This window comes from Schistocerca americana, chromosome 5, assembly GCF_021461395.2.
Source record: "Schistocerca americana isolate TAMUIC-IGC-003095 chromosome 5, iqSchAmer2.1, whole genome shotgun sequence".
Classification (NCBI taxonomy): Eukaryota; Metazoa; Arthropoda; class Insecta; order Orthoptera; family Acrididae; genus Schistocerca; species Schistocerca americana.
The window spans coordinates 435,188,869-435,207,091 of NC_060123.1; the positions used below are offsets into that span (position 1 = coordinate 435,188,869).

The 18,223-nt window shown below is 37.5% G+C and overlaps 1 protein-coding gene across 1 annotated transcript in view; it reads right to left on the reverse strand.

Moving 5' to 3' along the window:
- Positions 1-18,223, reverse strand: part of LOC124615735 (protein madd-4-like) — a 325,617-nt gene that overhangs the window by 12,547 nt on the left and 294,847 nt on the right. The window contains exons 20-21 of the mRNA XM_047143810.1: positions 11,487-11,632; positions 8,962-9,109 (exon numbers count right to left, since the gene is read on the reverse strand). Coding sequence (XP_046999766.1) covers positions 8,962-9,109; positions 11,487-11,632 — 294 coding nt within the window. The remainder of the gene's footprint in view (positions 1-8,961; positions 9,110-11,486; positions 11,633-18,223) is intronic.

The window sequence follows — 18,223 nt, forward strand, 5'->3', positions numbered from 1 at the left end:
AAGAATTTGCATCAAATTTTGTGTGAAAAATGGAATCAAGTACTTTAAAACACTTTAAATGGTGACAGTGGTACAATCTCTTCCAAGATGGCCGAGAGGATGCCAATGACGAACCTTGCTCTGGATGCCACAGCACATCAACATCAGCATCAGCATCAGCTGTGAAGAAAATTGTCAAATTACTGTAAGAGATGTTTCTGAGGATGTTGGCATCTCAGTTGCATCGTGTCATACAAATTTTTTCATGTTTTGGGCATGAGACGTTTGTCAGCAAAGTTTGTTCGAAACTTCTCAATTTTGAACAGAGGAACCATTGCATTAGCATCGCTCAGGAGCTCTTGAATGATGTCAAAGATGATCCTGTTTTGGTCATAAGGGTCATAACTGGTGACAAAACATGGGTTTACAGTTATGACATCAAAACCAAAGCCCAATCGTCCCAAAGGAAGCATCCTGGAGAGCCAACACCAAAAAAAGCACGCCAAGTTCGATCAAATGTCAAAGTTTTGCTCACTGTTTTTTTCAGTTACTGTGATGTAGTGCATCATGAATTTTTGCCTCAAGGTCATATGGCCAATAAGGAGTATTACCTTGACATTATGTGCCATTTCTGTGAAGCAACATGCAAAAAACATATGGAATTGTGGAAAAACAATTCATGGCTTTTGCATCACGACAATGCTCCTGCTAGTTCATTGTTGCTTGCGAGAGATTTTTTGACCAAAAACAACATGGCAATCGTGCCTCACCCACCATATTTGCCTGCTGCAACTCTTTCCTGTTCCCAAAATTGAAGAGACCTATGAAAGGATGAAGATTTGAGGAAATAAAAACTGAATCGCTGGAAGTACTCAAGGCTGTACCAAAAAGGGCATATGAGAAGTGCTTTGAGGATTGGAAGGAGCATTGGCACAATTGTATTGTATCTGAGGGGGATTACTTTGAAGGGGACAACCTGAATATTGATGAATAAACAAATATTTTTTTATACAAATATAAAGTCACCTTACTTTTTGAACACACCTCGTATAGCAAACTTCTGTAAATGTGATATCAGCCATTGTAAATGGGCACACTGGCAAGTAAATAATAGAGCACGTGTGATATCTGATCCTGAAAGCCTGTCAAGTGAAATACAACATTTGAAGACAGTGTTCCGACAAAACGGTTAGTCTGAGAGACAGATACGTAATGCATTCAGGCCGAGGCAAGTTAAATCTAGGTAGCAGAATGAAGATACGAAGACACCCACCACTTTGGCCTTTTTGGCATATTTTGGTGCCATGTCATCCAGAATCAGAAGAGTCCTTAGAAGATATGGAATTAAGTGTGTTTTTCAACCATCTGCAAAACTGAGAAACCTGTTGGGTTCGGTTAAGGATGACCTTGGCCTAAGGAAATGTGGTGTGTACAAGACTCCTTGTCAATGTGGGGCAGTGTGTATAGGCCAGACATGCTGCACAATACAAGAAAGCTGTGATGAACATCAGCATCATGCACGCCTCTGTCAACCGGAAAAGTCGCCAATTGCGGAACACCGTCTAAATACAGGACATTGCATGATTTATGAAAAGACAGAAGTTTTATCCCCAGAATCATTTTTCTGCGATTGCGTCATTAAGGAAGCAGTTCATATCTGTACAGCCGATAATCTCATCAGCAGGGATGTGGGATTTCAACTGAGCACAGCCTGGAACCCTGCATTGGTTGCTGTTAAATCACAATGTGAAAATCAAGATTCTTTGATAACAAACCTGTCATAACATTGGCCTAGTACAACCTTTGGTGAGTAATATTTGGCCACACTGTTGGTAAATGCAGCGTACAGTACATGCGTGGGAGAGCTGCTCTGTGATTTTCAGCAGAGAGAGTTTGAATATGGCACAGTCTATCTGCAAAACATTGTGCATGCGCAATTTCCATGTCTGTGCATTCTTTGCGCAAGTGTTCTAGAAACGGGGCATCAACGTGCAGATACCGTCAGTCATACCTAGCCACCATCAAAGTTGAACTACCTGAAGATCTTGGACAGTTGCTCTGAGGAAATATTGCGGAATTTGCACAGCGTGATTCAGCAGCAAACTATTTATAACATTTCCACCAGGAAAGCTTGAAGAGTCACAAGTAAATAATAATCTGTCACATAAAGAATAACTAAAATTAAAAAATAAACAATGAAATAAAACCATTTAATAATTATGTAGATATTAACAAGTATTTATATATCTAAAAACAAAGATGATGTGACTTACCAAATGAAAGTGCTGGCAGGTCGACAGACACACAAACAAACACAAACATACTCACAAAATTCAAGCTTTCGCAACAAACTGTTGCCTCATCAGGAAAGAGGGGAGGAGAGGGAAAGACGAAAGGAAGTGGGTTTTAAGGGAGAGGGTAAGGAGTCATTCCAATCCCGGGAGCGGAAAGACTTACCTTAGGGGAAAAAAGGACGGGTATACACTCGCACACACACACATATCCATCCACACACATACAGACACAAGCAGACATATTTATATCTGGTCTTTAAATATGTCTGCTTGTGTCTGTATGTGTGTGGATGGATATGTGTGTGTGTGCGAGTGTATACCCGTCCTTTTTTCCCCTAAGGTAAGTCTTTCCGCTCCCGGGATTGGAATGACTCCTTACCCTCTCCCTTAAAACCCACTTCCTTTCGTCTTTCCCTCTCCTCCCCTCTTTCCTGATGAGGCAACAGTTTGTTGCGAAAGCTTGAATTTTGTGTGTATGTTTGTGTTTGTTTGTGTGTCTGTCGACCTGCCAGCACTTTCATTTGGTAAGTCACATCATCTTTGTTTTTAGATATATATTTCCTACGTGGAATGTTTCCCTCTATTATAACCATATCATTAACAAGTATTTATTTTTTCAATTACTTGAAGTAAAGGGTATGACATTATCAACTTTTTTTCTTCAATCAATGATTTCAGTTACATACCAGCTGTGTACCTTTCCTTTTTGGAAACCAAACATTATGTATTAGTTAACAAATTTACCACTAATGTGTACTACATGCAAATATTGTTTAAATATACACACACTATATACAGAATTTTAAATTTTGTTAGTACCTTGTTTCTCATTGTTGATTTTTTGTTATTCTGTCCTACTGTGATTCATTTCACTATAGACCCTGAGTGCCAATCTCGCTTTTTCAGGCCTCATAAATTTGACTTAACTATTTTGATTCACATTAAACAATGTTTTTAAATATTTGTATAATGTTTTCTGTCATATTTCAGTTACCAATTTACAATTCTTGGTTTTCTCTATCAGATGACGTGACTCCTGGATTCCAAACTTTCAAATATTTGATGTCTGTACATATGTTGCTGCCAGGAAAAATTTCTCCTATTTTTCTTTTGTTGTAATTATATTTTGAGTTACTATATACATCTCTCTTCACAATTTAACAGGCTACAAAAATTGCATGTAATGCAGTAGTGAACAATATACAGGGTGAGGCAGCTAAGTCATAAAACCCCTTGTATCTCCCCAACTGTAATAGATACAAAGATGCTATTTGGACAGTGAATTTTAGGGACAGGGGCTACTGGAATACATCACATTTCATGTTTGTGCTATTTTTTTATTACAGATATATGAGGCCATCTTAGCTTTTTTTTTTAAAAAAGGAACCCTATGTTAAATTTTAGCGTAACATGATGGGCTTAAAAAGACGGTTTCAAATATGTGTGTATCATAATATTTAGGCAAATAGTTTTTGAGACACAGATACGTTCCCATATAATATTCATCCTTCAAAGTGGCTTTGTCCAATGTGACCTTTTCTGTTGACCACCAAGTAACTTAACAGGGAATGGATTGTTTTCCTGCTTCTCGATAATGCCTCAAGGTGATGCATGAGGTAGCTGGAGAAATGTGCTACTGGAGTAATGAGACATCACATTTACATCACAGTTTCTTGGAGCAGACATGTATACCAATGAAGAAAAGTTAGATATGCTTCTAGTGTATGGCAAAAGCAGAAGAAATGCTGTTTAGAGCAATAAAGCGATATGGTGAGCTGTATCCTGATCGTCAGCATCCTACACGCCAGCTTCTTGCATTTATTTGCAAGAAACTACTTGAATCGGAATTATGGAATGCCATACAGAGGACAAGGCAGAAAACTGCAACTAGCGAGGCACATGAAGAGGGAGCATAACGACCCTACTGTTTCATTGCGACATATCGCCTTGGAATGTGGTATAAGTCAGAGAAGTGTTCTATGCATATTGCATCGGCATGGATTTCACCTGTTTCACCTCTTATTACACCAAGCACCCTCTGGTGTGGATTTTGAACGGCACCAGGAATTTTGTCGGTTTGCTCTGCAGCACCTACAAGATGATTCAACGTTTCTTCAATGGGTGCTTTTTACTGATGAAGCAACTTTCACCAACTACGGTAATGTGAATTTGCATAATATGCATTACTGGTCAATGGAGAACCCTCAATGGCTTTGACAGGTGCAGTATCAGCAACCATGGAGTGTTAACATGTGGTGCAGCTTTGTCGGAAATGTCATTGTGGGGCTGTACATCATTCCGGGTATACTAAATGCCAATAACTATGCACAGTTCCTGCGAAATATTCTGCCCATTTTGCTGGAAGAGGTACCACTAACTATGTGTCAGTGCATGTGCTTCCAACATTATGGCTGTCCTGCTCACTCTTCCCATGTGCTTACAGAGCTGTTAAACGAAAAGTTCCTGGATTGATGGATAGGGCAATGTGCTGAAGTGATGTGGCCAACCCGGCCTCCTGATCTGACCCCTCTCGATTTTTTTATGTGTGAAGCAATCAAACATAAAGTGTATGCTCAAATACCAACTATGCCAAACAATATGAAGGAACGTATCATTGAAGTGTGTGCTGATATCTCACGACACCCTCACAGCCGTTCACAAATCATTCGAACGGCGACTACAAATATGCATTGCAGCAGAGGGGAAGCATTTTGAGCACATGCTTCAGCAAAGTTTTGTATCATGGACAGTATGTATTTTGCTCTTTGTGTGTATTTGCTTCGTATTGTGATCAATAGTAAATATTTTCAAATAAAAAACAAATACATACAAAATAATTCTGACCAACAAGAGCCTCCTCATTTACACTTGTATTTCTGTTACTTAAAATGTATTAACATCTTGTAGTATTTTAATACTGTATGTTGTCTGCTATTTTAGTATCACAGTTGTCAAATAACTGAATAATATTGCGCAACATCATTAGTTAATTTTTGCGCAAAATATCGCAGTATGTATTCCTATTGTCGGGTAAATGGGCGTGTTTGTGTAAGGAAGGACTAGCAACGTTTACCATGTACTGTACACAACAGGAAAGGTCACATTGGACAACGCCGCTTCACAGGACGAACATAATACGAGAACATATCTGTGTCTCAAAAACTATTTGCCTAAATATTGTGATATACACATGTTTGAAACTGTCTTTTTAAGCACATCATGTTATGCTAAAATTTAACATAGGGTTCCATTTAAAAAAAACAAAGATGGCCTCACATCACTGTAGTAAAAAATAGCACAAACATATCACAATAAAAAGTGTAATGCTTACAGCATGTTACATTCTACACATCAGTGTGGGGAGAAAGCAATGTGGTGGCATCCTTATTGACACATTTTAACTGAGGCACTTTATTAAATATATTTTATTACTACTGGTTGACATTAAACATTTATTTAATGTTTACAATTTACAACTTTTTCTTGACATTCTTTGAAGCACACACCTTCATGAGTTTTACTTTCCTCGAACGTAGGGGGCTACGAAGTATCAACATTGCCACCTTGCATTTCCTCTCTGAAAATCAATTTTACACCATCAACATTTATGCACTTTTCAAAACTTGTATGATGCTCTTCATTACTTCTAAAATTGTACTAATTCTTGATACTACATACTCATAGTTTCCTTCCTATACTGACATGATTTTTTTTCTTATGTGCTGTAACAGTAAATGTTTACTTCTTGAAGTAGCTTACTATCACAGTTTTCTTCATGGAATATCAAACTTGCTAAAATTTCTTATCATTCTAACAAATCATTATATGATTCATAAAGTTTTATTGACACTATCATGAAAGGGAACATTTTGTGAGTTAGAATGAGCCATGTATGTATTGACACAGAGAAGGAGCCACCATACATTAATTCTCATGCAATTTCCAAACCATTACCCACACCTGAGTGTTCCTACTTCTGCAGTTGTTCTCAATGTATAATCATCCCCATGCACCCAACTCACCACCACTTGCTCCAACCCCCGTCACTCATAAACAGCAAAGTCAGAGCATCTTGAGAAACTGTCCATGTTGTTTATCAACTAACATATCCGCACAGTGTTCCACATAGCAATGACCACAACTGAACTGGTGGAGCATGTTAGTCTTGGAGGTACCCAGTACCCAGTAGCTGAACATGCTCTACAACATGACTCAAGATACCTGTGTGCCACTACACTACATGGATTATTTGGATCCTCCCACTCCATAATGACTTTCCTTAACATCAGAAACTGAACTCCAAGTTATCCTCACACTTGGACACCTTCCTGGGCTTAAAATCCATCGACATCTCTTTTTTTATTATTATTATATTTTTAATTTTTATTATGTGTCTTAAACCTTTTTTAGTGCTTTTTAGTTTTCCATCTTCACTTCATTACACCCACCCCCTCCTCCACTCTCTTATGATTTTCTCCAATCCTTTTCCTCCTAGTTCTTTAATTTCTTTTCCTTTTTATCTCACACTATTCTCACTGAGTCTGAACAGAAGTTGACACAGAGGAACCATTGCATTAGCATCGCTCAGGAGCTCTTGAATGATGTCAAAGATGATCCTGATTTGCTCATAAGGGTCATAACTGGTGACAAAACATGGGTTTACAGTTATGACATCGAAAGCAAAGCCCAATCGTCCCAAAGGAAGCATCCTGGAGAGCCAACACCAAAAAAAGCACGCCAAGTTCGATCAAATGTCAAAGTTTTGCTCACTGTTTTTTTCAGTTACTGTGATGTAGTGCATCATGAATTTTTGCCTCAAGGCCATATGGCCAATAAGGAGTATTACCTTGACATTATGTGCCATTTCTGTGAAGCAACATGCAAAAAACATATGGAATTGTGGAAAAACAATTCATGGCTTTTGCATCACGACAATGCTCCTGCTAGTTCATTGTTGCTACTATCTTTGATCTCCTGCTCTCTCTCTCTCTCTCTCTCTCTCTCTCTCTCTCTTTCTCTCTCTCTCTCTCTCTCTCTCTCGCTTGTTGAAGATTCCCCCTTCACATTTATTCTCCTCATCCTCACAACAGGCAGGTTCAACTCATCCTGAGGTTTGAGTGATATGCACTGCCCTTCTAAACTTTCCCAAACTATCTGAGTCAAGTTACTTTCATTCTTGCAAATCAAACTCAGGGTCAAGCTTCCTTCTTCCATTTTATTGAATATCTATCCTTTGATACATGATCTTTCTTCGCCCTTTCCATTTTCATTGACAAAAACACTTAGGAACTTTCAGATATTTTTCCTTTCCTCAGATCATATATTTTATCCACACTCAGTCCACTGGTCAGTAACTGCCTTGTGTTGATAATAGCAGCTTCTGCAATGAAAATATTCAATCTAAATTCTCTGACACTACAGGCCTTTTTTGCAAAATCAAACTGCCTAAACATTCAAAAGGAAGAAAAATGATTAAGATTTAAAATTTCACTGATAGTTTGTTCAAGTTAAAGATGGGAGCACAAGCTCAGACTGTAGAAGGATGGGGAAATAAATTACCTGTGTGTGCGTGGGTTTTTGTTTTTCCTCAGCTGAACCATCCTAGCGTTTGACTAAAGCAAGTTACATAAACCAAAGACTATCTGAAACGGTATGGATGATGAGGTTTCTAATCTCGGTCCTACCATATGCAAGTCTTGTGTCAAAATTTGCAGATGCACAACTTTCCACTAAGATTTGATGTGACCTGTCAGTGCTTTACATTCTTATGACACTTTACTAAGTCTATGTGAGTCATAGTATCATGTTCTTTCCTCCTTTCCCTCGATTGTATGTGTTGCTTTCAAAGTTTTTTTTCTCCAACAGCTGCAGTAGATCATCTGCATAAATTAGTTACTAAGACTATCATTCCACGTGCAAAACTTCCTATTCTTTCTAAAACTTATCATACTAAATATTCTTCACAGGTATAACACAGTGTGTGTGACAGACAGATACTGGTCCAATCACACACCTGTTCCAATCTCCTCTCTTCCTCATTATCCAGATAGAGCTTAAAGATGTATCTTCTGTCCATCCAGTAAATCTCTTTGATAAGGGTCATCAAATTTTTCCATTTGACCACATCAAATGTTTTTACAGGCAGCTAGGAATTTTCTGAAGATGATCCTTCCAATTTCACTTATGTATTTGTTTCCACTCCCTTTTCTACTCCTAAATTGGTCTTCTCCCAATACTGTTTTACTTTCTAGTTGCCTCCTAAGCACATATGACACAACTGTTTCTTTGTCATTTCTGTGGTTGCAACATTTCCTGGCACTGCACTTCTTCTTTAGGAAACACACCAGATTGACTATAAATTTCAGGCATTGTCAAGCAATGTGCATCTGTTGACAATTCAGTCATCTTTCTGAGTCCATTTTCTTAGATAGATGTATAGCTGTCACCTTCAGTTCCACTCCATATCCTTTAAGCTTTGATTCATGTCGCTTATAGCTCATACTCAATTCTACAAAAAAAAAAAAGAAAAAATGTACTTTGAATCCAGTTTCTATCATAACTTATAAACATTTCTATAAAAGTATGTAAGAACTGGATTTACTAAGTTACTAGTACCAGTCCAGCTAAACAGCATTATGGCTATTTTAGGCAAGTGTCCACTGGAATTTAAATGAATATATATACTTACTTTGAGTACAAGGTGGTCCTTTGCACATCTTCATGACAGAAGGGCGTGGCTGGCCACGACAGGCATTGCCTGCAGGCTTCTTTGTCCCATACCAGACACATTGGAGTATACGATACTTGATACCCTGCATCTCACAGGTTGCCGTGCACTGTTCCCACATTAACAAAAATACAAGAATGCATGCAGCAAAGCAAAAGCATCAGCAATGAATGTCAACAAGCAAAAATAAAAAATATTTTTGAAATGATTGTATTTTAAATTTATGTTACGTAAAACAGAAACATAACTGAGAATTCCAGGATTAGCTCTAAATACTTAAGTCAACAATCTAATTTCAAATCACAACACAGAGATACAAAAAATTTATATTATTTTACATTTGTAAATACAAATATAAGGGTGTTACAATAAAATGTTTGTGATCTTCATTAGGAACCTTCTAGTTCAAAAGTTAATGACACTATCTCTTTAGTATAGTACAGTTCATAATACACATAGTTTTATATGCTGATAAGACCAAAGTTTACATGCCTCTTAACAGATATCTCACATGCAATAAAGACTGTGTTAAGGATATTTTGGGACATTTTAATCATCTATATAAATTCATACTTATAACATTTTTTTGTTAAATATGATAAAAGTATTTCCTCTAGTAAATTCATGTTGTGTTCCATTTCCTGGGAAAGAGCCCCCCCTGCCCCTTCTCCCCACAAAGGAAATTTGAAAAGCAAAAGGGAGTGATAGTGATGCTTTAACCTTCAGTTAGTTTCATTGGTATAAAATGAATTTTCAAACCAAATATTCTCTACTGGCATCTAATATCATTTCCACATTCTTGCAGAATATTGAAATGAAATTTAAAAAATAACAGCAAAAATATCATCAAACTAATTACACTAAAGGAACAAAATATTTTTGTTTATTTCTCTAGATTCTAGTATAAGTTTTATAAGTAACTATTAACATGTGAAATATGAATATTTGTAATCAAGAGATGAATGGCTTATTCTGAGCTATCAACAGACCTTCAACGTTTGTCCAACTGTTTTTATCGGTTCCAAAATATTGCTGTCGACTGGCTGAAAGAAAATAAGGCACATGTCTACACTGAAAACACCAAATATCATCCTCCTGAGTATGCTGTGAAACATAAGGGCAGTGACCATACTGCCTTGTTCATTACTCAATTAAACGGAGTCCAGATCTCCTCCCCCTCCCAATAACAGTGCAACTGGACTTTAGTACAGGGGCTGGCTCTCCAATGAGTATTTGGAAGGATTTTCCATTCACTTCCATATGTATCCCCTCCTCTTTTCAATTTGTAATTTGATCATCACTCTACTTGTCTTATTTTATCTTATCCATCCTCTACTTTGACCCCACTCAGATCCATCTTTGGTTTTCTTTCTCTTCCTATTTCATTTATACCATCTAATTCCTTCAGAGTTCTGTTTTCTTCTTTGATGTGTTGAATACCAGCAGCTCGTTATTAGCAGTGTAATGTGAATTTTGTTTCCTATTGTATTGTTCTTTTCATATTCTTTACTGCAGTTTGACCTTCTCTTGATGTAACATTAGGAACAATTTTTCCTTTCTTGTCACATTCTATATCACTTCCTCCATCATTTTTTTGGTTTCTTATATTTACAACTAACCTCATGCAGTTTATTTCTAAATAAACTTGAAGTTACAGATTAATTCTGTTTTTAAATCTGTAGGCACTTTAATTCTGTTTTAGTAATACTTGTTTTCTAGCAACGTGTAAATTATGCACTCTTCTTTTGCTGAACTATTGTGTTTGAAAAGCTCAGAACTTAGTCTGTTGTTTTAACACATTTTAAATGTGGTTCTGTGCCACACATTATTTATCTGCAGAAGAGTGGTTGCCTTTCCTCATTTTTTGTTTAAATGAATTTTATCTATATTTTCATGTAATAATGTTGTTTGCCACATTTCAGAGAGAGATGAAAATGAGCAGAAGGTCCACAGCTCAACCTATGTGATCTAGAAAATGAGCTGAAAACAATTTCACATACACCTAAAGTAAAATAATACGACATGCAGATTGAATTGACATCTGCCGTTAAAACCAGTGCATTGTACATTGCATTATCTGGATGTACCATATCACCCTAGAGGAACCCACATGTGAATATCCACAGATAAACATTAATGACATCTGTTGATGGCCACATGAATAAGCAGGTGCTCAATGAGTTTGCTTGTTCAAATGCACATACTGTTGTTCACACTGAAGGCCCTGTACATATAGTTGCTACATAGGGTATAAATAAAATTAAGAGAGAGAAAGATAGAAAAAAATAGCAACCATGCATTTCAACAAACTGTCGTGCTATCACATGCACTTGCCACACATTACTGTGAGCGTGCTCTGACAAAAGTAATGAAAGAGAAGCATTTAAGTAAAACATTGCAGATAGTCTCTTAACACAAATTTACCATATCCATCTTTACTTATTTCAAGCAAAAATTAATGAAAAAGAAGGTTAATATGGACTTACCTCAGACCATTCACCTACCCTCCAAGTTCCTTTACACTTTTCATTGTGACATTCTCGTCGTTGAGTGGGTTTCTCAGCTTCACTGCAGAGACCTTCAACTTCTGTACCATTGCTTAGTAAGCATGCTACCTCCCTGCGTTGCATCGCTATGGAAAACAAAATGTCATAAACATATTACAGTAACAAAGTAGCAATTTTAATGACTTTTGTTTTCAGTATTTATGCCAGATACACCATCTTATTCATTGGATATATTCCGTATGCAAAGTTTCTTTTGCTTTATATGTCTGAAAAAAAAAAAGATTTCCAGTTATTGAAGTATAAATCAACTTAACCCTTTGCACTCCGTAAGGCAGACACAGGACGGCTCTGCGTGCTCTTATTTAAATCATCGCCACCTGGGCGGCAGTGCACCGCAGAGATTTGCGCGGATCTCTTTGTGGAAACAATGTGGCCGCTGGCCAACAATTGGGGTATACATTAAAACAAAATGTGTTATTTCATTCATATATTTACGTAAGCTTTTACAGTACAAAACTTTCCATTGTGTGGTATTTTTTGAAACACTCTTCAGGGTGGAGAGCTGGGTTTCGTGAGCATGTTTCGCAGTAGTACACAGTTTCACGCCTGCCACCTTTCTTTTTTCTGTCTGAGCACACTGCATAATCCTTATGCTTTTTCCCAGGAAGCTTGTTGATAATGTGCAACTTTCCATTGAAGCGTTCCTCATCATCAGAAGTTGACCGACGTCCTCGTTGCTGTCCTAGAGTTCTTTCTTCGGCAACTAATCCTGTTATAACACTTTTACGGAATGCTTTGTGAGACAGTACTGTCAAGTAGTTTTTCTAACAGTGGTTCTTGTATAGTAAATAGCTGTTTACAAGTCCTACCTCCAACAGCCAGAAGTATAGTTTTCGCCACCAGTTGAGACTTTTCATTAGAAAACTGTAACTGGAAATCAAATGGTCAGATCGATCAACTCCACCCATCTTTGAAGTATAATCAATAATCACATTTGGTTTCTTTATTTCTTCCCTTTCCTTTCTGTTTCTCTTTTTATAAGTGACGATGAGTTATTGGCTTTTGTAGAAAGCATGAGAACTGTTCGTTTATCTTGCCATGCCAGAACCACCATTTTGTTGTTGCAGAGGCATTTTATTTCGTGCTTCCTTAGACGCAGAGCTCCTTTCTTGATTGCAGCTGGAAGGTTTTTGCGATTGGCCTGAATCGTTCCTGTGAGATGCATGTTCTGTTTCAACAGCTCATCAGCTAATGCAACACTTGTATAAAACCGGTCAGTGTACAAATGATACCCTGATTGCCCTGTAGCATTTCTGATATTAGCTAGCAGCTGAAGAACTATTCTCTCAGAAAAACTCAAGTGTGGACAAATCAATGACTCAGTTGTTACAGTGCCAAAATAGGGTATCAAACTGCAGATATAACCATTTGATGAATCCGAAATTACATAAACTCTGAGTCCCCATGTTATTGGTTTTTGAGGATTGTACATCTTGAATAGTACATGACCCTTGAATGATTCTGTAGTTCATCAGCAGCTAAATACTGATATGGTCAATAAATTCTGAGAAACATGCCAGACAAGTAATTCAGTACATTTGTCACTTTACTCAGACGTGACTGAATCTGACTGTTGACATGTGTAGCACTCGTCGGATTAGAAACATGAAGTGCCCAGAAAATATGCATAAATCGTCGGCGACTAAAACAGTCTGGAAAGAAGTTGGATGATTGTAATCATTCTCTTGCAAAAAAGTCCTGCAAGTTCTTACACTTTTGTAATGCCATATTCAGTAGCACACCATGGAAGCGTTTCATTTCTTCCATGGTAACATTTATCCAGTCCCACCATGCAGAATGTTGTGGAAGTGGTGTCACTTTATGTATTTTTGATGTAGCATACCTATACATTTCATCTGCTATTTGTTGAAATCGGTTATCTGTAAAAATTAATTGAAAGAATCCAACGGGCGATGATGGAACAGAACTACATTCTGTTATAAAACCACACTTTGATTCATCAAAAGGAAAATCTGTGAAGTCAGTGTCAGTGTCGCTCCACATTCACCACGAATCCTCTGCTGGATCACTAGAAACATGCACATTGTCACTGTTTTCTTCGTCATTGTCACTCGAATTGTTTTGAAATGAATCACTATCATAATCAAAATCATTTTCACACTTGTTTTCACTTAGAGATTGCTCTAAAAGATCTAGTATCTCTTCCTCAGAAAGGACTGTAGTAAGTGAAGAACTAGCCATTTCGAGCGCGTGGACTTGAACGTAATAATTACAAACTTTGACTTAACACAGCTGCTACTGTTCGACACCGAGTTAACACTAGTTCTCCTAGATGGCAGCACACTGCAGCAATAGTGCCTAGTAGACTCAAAATACGTCTGAGAGCTTTGAAAAGTCGTGTCGAATGAGGCTCGACATCGGAGCGGAAAACAAATTTCGCGATGTTGAGTAGCACTCGACACTGGAGTGGAAAGGGTTAAATTCTGAAATGTTTAAAACTTCTGACATATAGACTGTTCTGTGAAACTTTTGACAGAACTGCTAGATGCATAACGTCCTGGCACAATATTTCAGGGCAGATTCTTCATATTTTCCTCATGCACACACTGGTGAAACTACACTGAATACCCACATTTCAAACCTGTCTGGTGCATGTGTGGAATACTCTTAAGTCAGCAAGTGTGAGTTACCTGAGCATATGCACCTCTGCTGCAAGTCTGTACATTTGTCCAAGTGCATCATTGGTTGCACTTCCGTGTAGCTCAGTTTTGTATTTTTGGTTGCAAGTTCCTAAAACAGGGTCTCATGAAAGAACGTTTCTGAACATCTCTATTGCTCATCCCTGCTCTTCTTCAAACTTACATTCCTGATTTCTCCATAGTAAATCAGTCAGGCATTAGGCAACTATGAAAAAATTTGAGACAAATTTCCTAAAGTATCCTCAGTGAGAAGCCAGGATGGAATATCAAGATGGAAATGATTGATGGCTAATCACCAAATAGATGAGTCATTGGGCCATGCCATTGTTATTGTTCTTAAAATATACACTAGTCCTGCAATGGATTTCAATTGTGAAAAGTTTTGAAAGGCTTGTTCTTTTGAACATGACCCAAATAATAGACACCATTTTGAACCAACAGCCATTATGAATTAAGACACAAAGGAATTACAGACATTGGCTGTGAGTGAGCATTGATGGAAATCAATGGGGGAAGCTGAAATTTTGTGCCCAACCGGGGTTCAAACCTGTGTCTCCTGCTTACTAGGCGGACTCACTGATCACTGAGCCATCTGGACACAGTGGTCACTGCAACTGCATGGATTACCCTACCAGTCGGCCACTGTGGCCAAGCGGTTCTAGGTGCTTCAGTCTGGAACCACGCTGCTACTACGGTTGCAGGTTCGAATCCTGCCTCTGGTGTGGATGTGTGTGATGTCCTTTGACCTCAGATGTTAAGTACCATAGTGCTTAGAGCCATTTGAACCATTTCAAACTACCCTAGCACATCTCCCATCAGATGAGAGGCATGCTAGGGTAATCCATGCAGTTGCAATGACCACTCTGTCTGAATGACTAAGCAGTCAGAACATCTGCCTAATAAGCAGGAGACCCAGGTCCAAATCCTGACCCGGCACAAATTTTCAGCTTTCCCCATTGATTTCAATGAATGCATGTTCACACCAATGTCTATAATTCCTTTGTATCTTAATTCATAATGGCCACTGCAATGGCCGCTGGTCCAGATAGCCAGTAAGCAAAAGACCTAGGTTCGAATCCTGGTCAGGCATAAATTTTCAACTTTCCACATTGATTTCAACCAGTGCCTGATCACAGCCAATGTCTGTAATTCTTTTGTGACTTTGTCTACACTGCATGAAATATCCAAGTAACTATTCACATACTGGCATTTTGTATAATCAATTTGGAGAGAGCAAAGAGTGTAGAGTGCAAAGCACACAATCATATTGCAGTTTATTTAAGAGAGCTTCTGTAATGGGTCTTTCACCATAATTTTGTTTACTGTTTGTGTAGTCATAAACATGAGGCTCTCTGTTTCTTGTTTTTCACATCTACAAACTAGCTAGTACATTGGCTACTTGGTTCAAGCTATACCTGGACTTGTCAACAACTTCAACTCCTGGTAACTATCTTTTGCGTGTCCTGTAATGTTGGCTGTTGTTCTTTCACAACACTTTTCATTCTGACATCTGTGGTCTTTGTCTTTATAGAAATGTAATAATTCACCAAACCTTCAATATATCCCGGAATTTTGTCACTAATAGGGCCTTCAGTAGCTGACTCTGGTTTGTCCGGATACATATGAGATGAGCTTCCACTTCTGACTTCCTTGTAGTCAATATGTCATTACTGTATTTATTACAACTTCAGCTTCATGACATAGACCATTCCCAACTATCAAGTCTAAATGCATAGTTTCCCCAGAAACAATATATACAGTTGTTCAAATTTTAACTGTATCAATCTCAACAAGACCTGTTTTTCCCCAGTGCTTGTCATGATCACATCTGTTCCCACAATCTTGGAGCATACATTGTGTCATAATCAGCATAATAAATTGATTTCCTGTCCAATGAGTGAGTGCTTTCACCTCTCAGCTACATATTTAGATAGTTTTAAATTTAAAACTGTTATTGCCTTTCTAACAGTGTTTACAGTCATAGTTAAATTTTACTTCTTCTGCTTTTACTTCATGCATTTTTGTGAGATATGGCCAAAATCATGACTAAAGCATCTATTTTTCTTGTTCTTGTGGTTGCAATCACTTGAAGCACTTAGATTCCAAGTTATGTTTTTGATGTATGTGTTACTTGAATCTTTTTATCTTTGATACTCGAGTTTCTGAAACTTCCGTTGCTGTAACTTCTGTTACTTCTTTTTTACAATGACTTCACAACACTTTGCAATGTCTCACTTTTTCCTTAAATTACTATCTATGTGCCTAACCTGATTCTATCCTATCAATCATATACTGGAATTATCAATATTAGCAACTGCTTTGATTATGATTAAATATTCTTGAACAGACTCTTGCTGTTTCTTCTATCAGTATACAGCAGTTTGTGGATCTCTGCAGCACTGGTCTTCACACTGGATTCTCCTGTAAAAAGCTTTTTTTTTAGAAAAAATAATTTAAGCAGCCCATGATGTGAAACCCTTATTGTCCCAAATAAAAAGCTTAGCTAAGCCTTCAGATGTTTTTGTTGCACTTGGTTCCAATCCATTAAAAACACTGTTTCCTCACAGTCCAAGATCCACTTTTTAACAGGGTATCCATAATTGCCACTAAATAATTTAAGTGCACTCTTAGTGTCACAAAATGGCAGAGGAAACAAATATTGATCATGTCGAGGTGGTGAGAATTGTGCTTTGCTTTTATCATGTTCCTGAATCATATTCCTTGCTGGCTTTTTCTCCAGTGAACTCAGTTTTTTTGTCAATATTCTTTTGGATACGATATTCTTCTTCTTCTTCATAAACTCATTAATTTCAATGCAAGTTTTTCAGTGAATAAATAATAACATATTTCAGTGGTCATCTCATTTTAATTCCACTCTTTATATACTACATTCATTGCCAAGTGCTCCCAACACCATTACTGCAAATGACTTCATAGCTTGATGTTCACCAGTGTTTGACTGAAAAACGGAGGCAGAAAATCCTCTCACACATTTACAATTTTTTTCTGTTGTCTAGAACTGTTTCAAAAAAAAGTATTTATGTAAAGGTTTAGTAGCTCTGACTGGTGCAAACATTACATTTTCATTTATTTCTTTTATTTTGACTAGCAATGGTATTTCTGCATACTTAGACGATTTTCTTCACTCTTAACAAGTAGCCCAATGCTTTTACTATAATGTCTCAAAATTAATGTGTAGATAAACCTGTCACTGCAAGTTACAACTTGGCATTTGCCATTCAAACTTGCTCTGTCTAACAATTTTTTTCGTATAATTTTCTTCTTATGTCATTATGCCACTGTTAATTGTCATTAAAACATGAATCCTCATCATAGTTTCAAAATGTACACAATCACATGTTGCTACCTAGTTACAGGAAAAACAGTGCCCCGGAAAGTTTGGCTTAAATCTCATAGATAGATGTCCAAAAATTGCATCATCATTTATGCAATTGATCACAGCAGAGTGCCCTAAATTTGCAGGAAAAAAAGGTTCTGAGTTCCACATTATCATAGTTACAAATTCTATGGATAAATAAAATAAAAGAATTCTAGAAGTTGGTCGGGGGGGGGGGGGGGGGGGGAGAGGGGGGGGGGAGGGGGGGGGGTGGCAGAATGGAATATTGCTTCACAAAAGGAGAGTTGGGATCCTCTGCTGACAAATTGGTAAAATATGGTGTTGCTTAAAGTAGTTTTGGTAACTGTTTTGGAGTTCAGGGTAAAAATGTGTCTCCAGAATGTGTGTGCCCAGGAAAGTAATACGATTTGACCCAGATATCCAGCGATTTCGAAGTTTTTGTCTGGGGTCAGCAATTTAAGTGTTGGTAGGCACACCCAGCATATTTGGCTTTCTTGATTATTGTAAATGGTACTTGTACATTAATATCATCCAGTGTATATTAATAAATAATAAGATGCCCATTTTTAAGTTAAATGATATTTATTGGATTAGATAGTGAGCTACTTGCCACTCTTATTCTTTTGTTAAAATGCATT